Source organism: Salvelinus namaycush, chromosome 39 (assembly GCF_016432855.1).
Source record: "Salvelinus namaycush isolate Seneca chromosome 39, SaNama_1.0, whole genome shotgun sequence".
Lineage (NCBI taxonomy): Eukaryota > Metazoa > Chordata > Actinopteri > Salmoniformes > Salmonidae > Salvelinus > Salvelinus namaycush.
Window position 1 is genome coordinate 9,279,066 of NC_052345.1, and position 11,657 is coordinate 9,290,722.

An 11,657-nucleotide genomic window follows, 5' to 3' on the forward strand; every position below is an offset into this window, starting at 1 on the left:
AGAACCACCGCGCCTACTCCATGGACAGGACCGTGGGGGGTGGTGGGGGTGGCGGAATGGGGCAGGGACCCCAGGGAGGTCCCCCCCTCCTCAAACAGAACCAGAACCACGGACCCCTTCAACCATCCGGTGGTGGCCCACGAATGGGCCCCCATCCTGGTGCTCCTCACCCCCACCAAGGACCCCCCCCTCCAGCAGGCTGGGACCCCCCTAAGGGACCCCACCCCAGCCAGCTGGACCCCAATTCCCAGGCAGCCATGATGCACAAGGCTAGGAAGGAGAAGTCCGGGGACAGCCTGCTGCGGAAGGACTCCCAGAGCTCGGACCAGTCGGAGTCGCTGCGGCCTCCCCCACCCAGGCCCTACAAGAGCAAACGGGGCGTCAATAAGAGGCAGATGTCTATCAGCAGCTCAGAGGAGGAGGGCGCCTCCACGCCCGAGTACACCAGCTGTGAGGACGTGGACATGGAGAGCGTCAGTGAGAAAGGTCAGATTACTGCTCTCTCTCTCTCTCTCTCTCTGTTAGCTCTTCTCATGTCAATATGATTGGTCATGCAATCAGATATTTTAACATTGGAAGAATGATCAAATCTGTGTTGAGTTGGTGTTATGGCTACCTATATGGAGAGTATCAGCAAGAAAGGTTTGATTCTTCAGTTTTCTATCAGATCGAATCATCTATATTAGCTGGCTTTGTGTCAGTGTTGTGGAATCACCAAACTTTCGTTAGAATTTATGGTTTTATGGTCACCTGTCGGGTGTCGCTCCTAATGCAATATTCTTTCGGAACTTTTTTGTTGTTATCAAAATCGCTTTGATCTAGGTTTCCATCAAAATAAAGAATTTAAATGTACATGTCAAAGTTTGCTGGGACTGTATCTCCCTGCCTATAGTGTGCTATAGCCCTGACTCAGTACACTGTCATTCACCCACACCGCTGAAGCCAAAGCCTATTGCTTCCTGTCCTGGAACAGGACTGGACAGCTCTCTTTTATTTAGGAAACGTCCTGTGATTTAGGCCAGCAGATTTGGCAGAATTAGGTCAGTGGCTAGTGCGGCTAACACTACGTAAAACTTCCCCGCCAAACACCGGCTGCATCCTGCCGTTAACGGATAGGATTTAATCGAGTTTGGGTGTCGCCATTGTGGCCGGCCGCATGTTCAGTTTTGGCCTCTCGTTTGCTCACGCCGGCCTGCAACAGCTTTGCAATTCACTCTTCTTGACTAAATGAAGCTATGCTATTTTAGCGGTTAGCGTGTCGAGGGAGGATGCCATGACGACGGTTGTCGTTTTGTTTATCTGTGTACTCATCTCACTCACCGCTAACCACCACCACTGGTCGCTCCAGGCCAATCCCAATCCCAAATTAGATTATCAGATTAGGTTAACACATGGGAATAGGGTGTTTAATGGGGGCGACTGGCGGAGAAATAGTTAGAAAGTTAGCTGTTGTAGCTAGCAAGTGTTTAGCAGTGTTTACTTTAGGAGTATGCCAGTCCCAATCCAGCATGGGATTTACATGGGATTTTGATGTTGTCCGCGGTAAACAAATTCAGAGACAGGACAAGGCTAACCGCTAAATATAGCTATGTGAAGTGTAACTCAGCTGTGAAAGCCTGGGTTCATGAGGACAATGTATGTCCAATAAATACTGCTTCGTTCTATTCTTTTTGGATAGAGTATTGATGGTATAGATGGATATATGGTTGGTTAATCTAAAATCTTACAACGAGACAGTTCGGCCAACTGCCGTGTTGTTGTGTGTTTTTCATTTACTGTAATACACTTCTCCAAATTGTAAGCGAGGGTACAGATACACCCCAAACCTACTTTATATTTAGTAGACCTGCGAGACAGCTTTACTGTTGCAATCAAACCAGTCAAATGAGATAGTAAAACTTTTATGCCACGTAGTCTAATATCTTGTTGGGAGGTTAGCAGTTTGAATACGCTCCTGATGCAGGCGATATTTTGCAAAATGAACGAGGGCCTTTATAAAAGTCCAACGAGGACACCTTTATGAAATTAAGAATCTATTTAAAGATGCATTTGGGATTGAATAAGGAGCTAAGAGTTTACAGTTAAAGGAGGGAGTGGAGATTCAGCCAGTCTGATTGGTTGGCTTCCTCAAAGGTGTCAAGTAGTGGAAGATAATATAGTAAGGAGGAAATGACAGGAGAAATCAGACCTAAGGTTCATTTTAGTGTTGATGCTAATTCTTCAGTGTGTTTTTAGACAGTGTGTGCTTGTGTGTGTAGGCCTATCCATCTGTGATGCCCTCCTGATGACCTCCTGATGACCTCAGGAGGACCTAAATCACATAATTAAATAGAGCACTATAATATACTATAGTATAATGTAAGCACTATAGTATAATGTATATAATAACACTGTGATACATTGTTATGCATCACATACATCATAAATACATTATTCACAGAAGGGTTGTCAATTCCTGTCAGATTAGTGTAAAACCTGCAGCATTGATATCTGACCTTACTAGAGGGTCAGGGTCAAATTAAATCTGAACCTGGATCAGCCTCTAACATTGACCAGATTTATCCCTGTTAATAGAAATAGATTCAGGATGAGAGGGGATAGTCTCCAAATTCTTTATGTTTTTGTAACTGACCTTTGACCTGAGTTTATACAGGTACATACAGGAGACGTTGATTTAGAATAGCTGAACATTCCTCATCGGTAATTATTATTAGCCCGTTAGCACCCAGAAAAGAAGTGCCCCAGATCGTGTGATCTGATGTACAATATGCATCAGCTAAAAACAGAAAAAGGAACCGTCAGCACTCTGAATCGAGGAGTCAGCAGGAACGTTTTGAAGTAGTTCCCCCATTGCACTTTCAAATTTCAGATTGCGCTTTACATTTTTTAGATCTCACTTCCAAATCAGCAAACAGTTGAGTTGCACCCCTCAACTTTAACCCCTATATCCTCCCTCCTCTCCTGACCACTTACTTTCCCTTAGCTCTTTATACACACGTCTCTGATCAGTGTCCAAGCTGGCTATGGTCCTGTAGGTTCAGGGACTTGTCCCTGTTTCTAAAGTCATACACCAAAGTCCCCATCTAATTTCATCCTGCTATTCTGTTGAATACTTAAAAGGGTGGATGAGGCCTTGAAGGAGGTATGAGGCTTTGGAGGACGTGTGGGACTGGGTCGATGGGTAGAGCTGGTCTGGACTGAAGTGTGGCCATTCTCCAGTCTCTCTGTCTCTCCACCATCTGTCAGTATGGCTGTTAATGAGAGTTGGGCGACAGACAGACAAGGTCCCAGTTTGTCCCCTTGTCTCCTGGTGTGTTGGACTGAGTTGACTTAGTCTGACGGCGACTGAAACTGACTTTCTCGTTTTAGCTTGAACCTCTCTCTCTCTCTCCATCTCTAACTCTCTCCATCTCTAACTCTCTCCATCTCGAACTCTCTCTATCTTTCTGTTTATCTTATCTATCTCTCTCTCTCTCTCTTAATTCAATTTCAATTAACAGGCTTCAATGGCATGGGAAACATATGTTTAGATTGCCAAAGCAAGTGAAATAGATAATAAACAAAAGTGAAATAAACCATATTAAAAATATACAGTAAACATTTCACCTACAAAAGTTCCAAAAGAATAAAGACATTTCAAATGTCATATTATGTCTATATACAGTGTTGTAATGATGTGCAAATAGTTACAGTACAAAAGGGAAACTAAATAAACATAAATATAGGTTCTCTTTGTTCTTCACTGGTTGCCCTTTTCTTGTGGCAACAGGTCATAAAGTAATCCTTCTAACCCCCCCCCCCCTTAAAAGAGTTAGATGCACTATTGTAAAGTGGTTGTTCCACTGGATATCATAAGGTGAATGCACCAATTTGTAAGTCGCTCTGGATAAGAGCGTCTGCTAAATGACTTAAATGTAAATGTAAATGTCATAAATCTTGCTGCTGTGATTGCACACTGGTATTTCACCCAATAGATATGGGAGTTGATCAAAATTGGATTTGTTTTCAAATTCTTTGTGGGTCTGTGAAATCGGAGGGAAATATAGTATGTGTCTCTAGTATGGTCAAACATTCTGCAGGAGGTTAGGAAGTGCAGCATCCACCTAATTTTGTGGGCAGTGTGCACATAGCTTGTCTTCTCTAGAGAGCCAGATCTGCCTTCGGCGGCATTTCTCAATAGCAAGCTATGCTCACTGAGTCTGTACATATATTTCCTTCATTTTGGGTCAGTCACAGTGGTCAGGTATTCTGCCGCTGTGTACTCTCTGTATAGGGCCAAGTAGCATTCTAGTTTGCTCAGTTTTTTTGTAAATTCTTTCCAATGTGTAATAATTATCTTTTTGTTTTCTCATGATTTGATTGAGTCTAATTGTGTTTCTGTCCTGGGGCTCTGTGGGGTCTGTTTGTGTTTGTGAACAGAGCCCCAGGGCTCTTCTCCAGGTTCATTTCTCTGTAGGTGATGGCTTTGTTATGGAAGGTTTGGGAATCACTTCCTTTTAGATGGTTGTAGAATTTAAAGGACCTTTTCTGAATTTGGATAATTAGTGTGTATCGGCCTAATTCTGCTCTGAATGCATTATTTGGTGTTTTACGTTGTACAATGACATTCTTTTTTCCAGAATTCTGCATGCAGAGTCCATCTAACTCTATCTCTAACTCTCTTCATCACTTTCTGTTTGTCTTATCTATCTGTATCTCTCGATCTGCCTCTCTCGATCTCTCTACTCTCTCTCTCTCTTTCTCTCTGTCTTTCTCTCTCTCTCTCTGTCTCTCTCTCTCTCTCTCTCTCTCTGTCTCTCTCTCTCTCTCTCTCTCTCTCTCTCTCTCTCTCTCTCTCTCTCTCTCTAGGTGATTGGGACTGCCATCCTCTGGATCCTGCAGTGTGGCATGTAAGTTTCAGGAGAAAGTGACAGATTTGGGTTTTGCTTAAGCTGACTCAACTCAGACTCACCACCCTAGGACACGCACACACAGACACACACACACACACAAATGCACACATAGACACACACACACAAACACACGCAGACACACACACACACACACACACATGCATACACACACACACACACACATTCTGCCCTATTAGTTTCATTCCCCGCAGTGTCTGAGTAAGTGTGTGGGCGTACTCTACCCACCATTCATTACTAAATATAGATTCTTACAACATTATACAGTCCAGTCTAGAGATAATTGCTTGGAGTGTAAATTGATATAGTATGTGTTTATTGTGGATAGGCATGTCCCTTCTAGTTGGCCTGGGTGGGAGAGTTGTCCTCACAAGGGATGCAGAGACTCTCTGTCTTTCTCTTTCTCTCCCTAACTTGTTTTTACCTTTCTTACCCTCGCTCCTCTCCCTCTCTGTCGCTACCTATATCCCCTCTCTACCACACCCCCCTCTCCGTCTCTCCCTCTTTGCCTCTCTTTCTGTCTGATGGAATTAAATCTCCCCCTCTCCCCTACTCCCCCTCTACAGCATCCAGTGACATGGCAGCCGTCCAAGGAGGGCGACCACTTAATCGGACGCATCACTCTGAGCAAAAGGTCGGCCATGCCCCGCGAGGCAGGCTCCTTACTAGGGTTAAAGGTAAGAGGGAATCACTAGCGGCATCCCTTTCAATTACTATAGTATTACCCCATTAACCGCTGTATATTGTGTACTGAGACCGTTGGGTGTAGGACATCAGAGCCCCAGGCTGTGTGATGGTGTATTGTCAAAGGATGTGTATGATAAAGTAAGTCTGGGGAAACTAGCACACTAACCACTGTGTATCCCTGTGTACTGAGCCCACCCAGGTATCTAATGTCTTAGGTAGCCTCGCGGTTAAGAGCGTTGGGCCAGTAACCGAAAGGTTGCTGGTTTGAATCCCCGAACCAACTAGGTGTGGGAAAAAATCTGTTGATGTGCCCTGGCGCAAGGCACTTAACTCTAATTGCTCCTGTAAGTTGATCTGGATAAGTGTCTGCTAAATGACTCAAATGTAAGTGATGCTAGTGTACTATCCACAGAAGTATATAATAAAGGAAACTATGGGGACATACTGTAGATTTGTACTCGGCTGGGATGGTATCCAGATTGTCATACCTTCATACTGACCTTGTACCTTCCCAGGATATTTGGTGATACTGGCACTGAACACAAGGGGCAGTGTTTTAATTACACTGTTATCTCTATGTACTGAGCTCTTGGTCTTGTGTCTGAGCTGTCCCTGTTCTGTTTCTCTTCTAGGTTGTGGGTGGGAAGATGACAGAGACAGGGAGACTGGGGGCCTTCATCACCAAAGTCAAGAAAGGAAGTCTGGCGGACATTGTTGGCCACCTACGAGCTGGTAAGCAACGTAGGAAAAACATTCAGACATTCAGGGTTATCTGCTGGAGAAGTGTTGCACATCAGTCTGGTAGCTCTGTCAGATTGTCTGTGTGTTCTTTTTGAGCTGCGAAAATCTACCGTTTCTACCTGAACACTGCTTGTGTTGTGAACAGAGGTTGTTCAGTAAAGCGCCAGGCTAGGTTGAAAAATAGAGGTTAAGACAACGTAATAATTCCCATGCGCCAGCGTTAAAAAACAAACACATTCATTTGACCAGGGCTGTTGCTGATTCCACAGAATTAGTTTTGAAAACGTTACCAGTGGTCGGGACATCAAGTAATAAAGTGGCTGTAGATCATTTGAAAAACATTTCAATGAATAGAATGACAGTAAAACAATTCTGCTTTAGTTTGCTGACTACACTACGATTTTTTTTCCACTTTGATGGTGAACTTTCTGTACCTGGTAACATTCACTTCTAGTCATTTTCACTCCGGCTCTGGTCCAATGATTTTTCGTTTTTTTCCTAACACTTCTGCATGGAATTATTAGATTGTCTTAAACTTTGTTATCTTTAACCTAGGCTCCATGCTTACCCATGAATCAGCTGTTTTAATGTCGGCCATCTTGTTTCCTGTTTTCTAGGTGATGAGGTACTGCAGTGGAACGGGAAGTCGTTGCCGGGAGCAACCAAGAAGGAAGTGTACAACATCATTCTGGAATCCAAGGCGGAGCCTCAAGTGGAAATAGTTGTCTCAAGGCCTATTGGGTAAGACTGACTTCCTGTGTGAAATGCTAAATTCCCATTTTGGAATAGTTGTGCGATACACTGCAACTATTGTGTGACTATTTTGCACTGTGTGGCCATTTTGGACTATTATTACTATATTGCGTCTTTTATGTGCCCTTTTCTGACTATTTCTAATTTTGAAGTGAAATGTTGACGGCCATTGTCTTCTTTACCTAAAAGATCTATCCACCGCATCATTTCCAATAACTTCTTGAGAAAGGTGTATAGAGCGTATCAGTAAGTACATACGTATTGTGGACATGGTGACCGCTATGTCGTACGGTAGTCCTTCCCTGAGGCCTAACCCTGATGTAACCCCTAACATCCTAGACCTTAGAGAGGTCTAGTTCCCTCTCTTCTCTCAACCCATACGTCTCTCCCCTGTGTGGGTATGAGCTACCGCTCTCTAACCCAACACCCAGTTTGTGTACGTGTCTGTGTTTTTCCTTTTCGATACAAACAAACATACGATTGAGGTATTGTATGTGCTGGCACTCTGTATGAAATGGGGATTGGTGATGGCTGTTGGTCAGGGACTATTGCAGAGGTCTGTGCAGACATTTGATGTAATCTTCCTCCCATCTTACAGAGACATACCAAGAATTCCAGAAACATCACATCCTCCTTTAGAATCGAGTAAGTGTCAACAAAGCTTTGGTTTTCCTTGATGAACAATACGGCATAGTTAATTGGTGTTAATATACAGTACTGTCTACCCACTGAGTTGTTTGCGTCTTTCACATCCTGGTTCTTTCCCCTGGCAGCGGGCTCCAGTTCCTTTGAGTCTCAGAAGATGGAGCGTCCCTCCATATCGGTCATGTCCCCCACCAGCCCTGCTACCCTCAGAGCCCTCCCCGTCATCCTGCCTGGACAGCTCTCTGTGAGTACTGGATATATGCTGTATCTACACTGGACTATACTGGACTACACTGGACTGTACTGGACTATACTGGACAATTACTGGACTGTAATGGACTGTAATGGACTATACTGGACTATACTGGACAATTACTGGACTGTAATGGACTATACTGGACTATACTGGACTATACTGGACAATTACTGGACTGTACTGGATCTACACTGGACTATACTGGACTGTACTGGATTATACTGGACTATACTGGATCTACAATGGACTGTACTGGACTGTACTGGATCTACACTGGACTATACTGGATCTACACTGGACTGTACTGGATCTATACTGGACTATACTGGACTGGATTGGACTACACTGGACTGTACTGGACTTGACAGGACTATACTGGACTGTACTGGATCTATACTGGACTATACTGGACTTGACATGACTATACTGGACTATACTGGACTGTACTGGACTATACTGGATCTACACTGGACTATACTGGACTGTACTGGACTGTACTGGACTATACTGGACTATACTGGATCTATACTGGACTACACTGGACTATACTGGACTGTACTGGACTGTACTGGACTGTTCTGGACTATACTGGACTGTACTGGATCTATACTGAACTATACTGTACTTGACAGGACTATACTGGACTGTACTGGACTGTACTGGATCTACACTGGACTATACTGGATCTACACTGGACTGTACTGGATCTATACTGGACTATACTGGACTGGATTGGACTACACTGGACTGTACTGGACTTGACAGGACTATACTGGACTGTACTGGATCTATACTGGACTATACTGGACTTGACATGACTATACTGGACTATACTGGACTGTACTGGACTATACTGGATCTACACTGGACTATACTGGACTGTACTGGACTATACTGGACTATACTGGATCTATACTGGACTACACTGGACTATACTGGACTGTACTGGACTGTACTGGACTGTTCTGGACTATACTGGACTGTACTGGATCTATACTGAACTATACTGTACTTGACAGGACTATACTGGACTGTACTGGACTTGACAGGACTATACTTACTTGACAGGACTATACTGGACTGTACTGGACTTGACAGGACTATACTGGACTACACTGGACTGTACTGGATATATACTGGACTACACTGGACTATACTGGACTTGACCGGACTATACTAGACTATACTGGCATATACTGGACTACACTGGACTGTACTGGATCTATATTGGATCTATACTGGACTACACTGGACTATACTGGACTATACTGGACTGTACTGGACTATACTGGACTGTACTGGATCTATACTGGACTACACTGGACTATACTGGACTGTACTGGACTATACTGGACTACACTGGACTATACTGGACTACACTGGACTATACTGGACTGTACTGGATCTATACTGGACTACACTGGACTATACTGGACTGTACTGGACTACACTGGGCTGTGCTGGATCTATACTAGATCTATGCTGGACTATGCTGGACTTGACAGGACTATACTGGACTGTACTGGACTATACTGGACTATACTGGACTGTACTGGACTGTACTAGATCTATACTGGACTATGCTGGACTTGACATGACTATACTGGACTATACTGGACTGTACTGGACTATTCTGGATCTACACTGGACTATACTGGACTGTACTGGACTGTACTCGACTATACTGGACTATACTGGATCTATACTGGACTACACTGGACTATACTGGACTGTACTGGACTGTACTGGACTGTTCTGGACTATACTGGACTGTACTGGATCTATACTGGACTATACTGTACTTGACAGGACTATACTGGACTGTACTGGACTTGACAGGACTATACTGGACTGTACTGGACTGTACTGGACTGTACTGGACTATTATGGATCTATACTGGACTGTACTGGACTTGACAGGACTATACTGGACTACACTGGACTGTACTGGATATATACTGGACTACACTGGACTATACTGGACTTGACCGGACTATACTAGACTATACTGGCATATACTGGACTACACTGGACTGTACTGGATCTATACTGGATCTATACTGGACTACACTGGACTATACTGGACTATACTGGACTGTACTGGATCTATACTGGACTATACTGGACTGTACCGGACTGTACTGGACTATACTGGACTATTCTGGATCTATACTGGACTACACTGGACTGTACTGGACTATACTGGACTGTACTGTACTTGACAGGACTATACTGGACTGTACTGGACTTGACATGACTATACTGGACTTGACAGGACTATACTGGACTGTATTGGACTGTACAGGACTATACTGGACTATACTGGATCTACACTGGACTATACTGGACTGTACTGGATCTACACTGGACTATACTAGACTGTACTGGACTGTACTAGATCTATACTGGACTATGCTGGACTTGACAGGACTATACTGGACTGTACTGGACTTGACAGGACTATACTGGACTGTACTGGACTTGACATGACTATACTGGACTTGACAGGACTATACTGGACTGTATTGGACTGTACTGGACTTGACAGGACTATACTGGACTATACTGGATCTACACTGGACTATACTGGACTGTACTGGATCTACACTGGACTATACTGGACTGTACTGGACTATACTGGACTGTACTAGATCTATACTGGACTATACTGGACTATACTGGATCTACACTGGACTGTACTGGACTGTACTGGATCTACACTGGACTATACTGGACTGTACTGGACTGTACTGGACCTATACTGGACTATACTGGACTGTACTGGATCTACACTGGACTGTACTGGACTGTACTAGATCTATACTGGACTGTACCTGATCTATACTGGACTATACTGGACTGTACTGGACTATACTGGACTGTACTGGATCTACACTGGACTATACTGGACTGTACTGGACTTGACATGACTATACTGGACTATACTGGACTGTACTGGATCTACACTGCACTATACTGTACTGTACTGGACTTGACAGGACTATACTGGACTATACTGGACTGTACTGGATCTGCACAGGACTGTACTGGACTGTACTGGATCTACACTGGACTACACTGGACTGTACTGGACTGTACAGGACTATACTGGACTATACTGGACTGTATGGACTATACTGGACTATACTAGACTGTACTGGACAGTACTGGATCTACCCTGGACTATACTGGACTATACTGGACTGTACTGGACTATACTGGACTGTACTGGATCTACCCTGGACTATACTGGACTGTACTGGACTATACTGGACTGTACTGGATCTACCCTGGACTATACTGGACTGTACTGGACTATACTGGATCTACACTGGACTGTACTGGACTATACTGGACTATACCGGACTGTATGGACTGGACTATACTGGACTGTACTGGAAAATACTGGACTATACTGGACTATACTGGACTGTACTGGATCTACACTGGACTATACTGGACTATACTGGACTGTACTGGATCTACACTGGACTATACTGGACTATACTGGACTGTACTGGATCTACCCTGGACTATACTGGATCTACACTGGACTATATTGGGCTATACTGGACTATACTGGGCTATACTGGACTATACTGGACTGTACTGGGGAGGCTGGATACATGGATGTATGGATGGATGGATGGATTTACGAACAAACA

General features: G+C 44.0%; 1 protein-coding gene across 1 annotated transcript in view; it reads left to right on the forward strand.

Annotated features, from left to right (window-relative positions):
• The first annotated feature begins 233 nt into the window (after positions 1-233).
• Positions 234-11,657, forward strand: part of LOC120032544 (regulating synaptic membrane exocytosis protein 2-like) — a 42,025-nt gene continuing 30,601 nt past the window's right edge. Inside the window, exons 1-8 of the mRNA XM_038978687.1 lie at positions 234-486; positions 4,849-4,889; positions 5,183-5,192; positions 5,460-5,587; positions 6,230-6,329; positions 6,956-7,079; positions 7,690-7,742; positions 7,865-7,980. Of these exons, the coding sequence (XP_038834615.1) occupies positions 258-486; positions 4,849-4,889; positions 5,183-5,192; positions 5,460-5,587; positions 6,230-6,329; positions 6,956-7,079; positions 7,690-7,742; positions 7,865-7,980 (801 nt within the window). The 5' untranslated portion in view covers positions 234-257. The remainder of the gene's footprint in view (positions 487-4,848; positions 4,890-5,182; positions 5,193-5,459; positions 5,588-6,229; positions 6,330-6,955; positions 7,080-7,689; positions 7,743-7,864; positions 7,981-11,657) is intronic.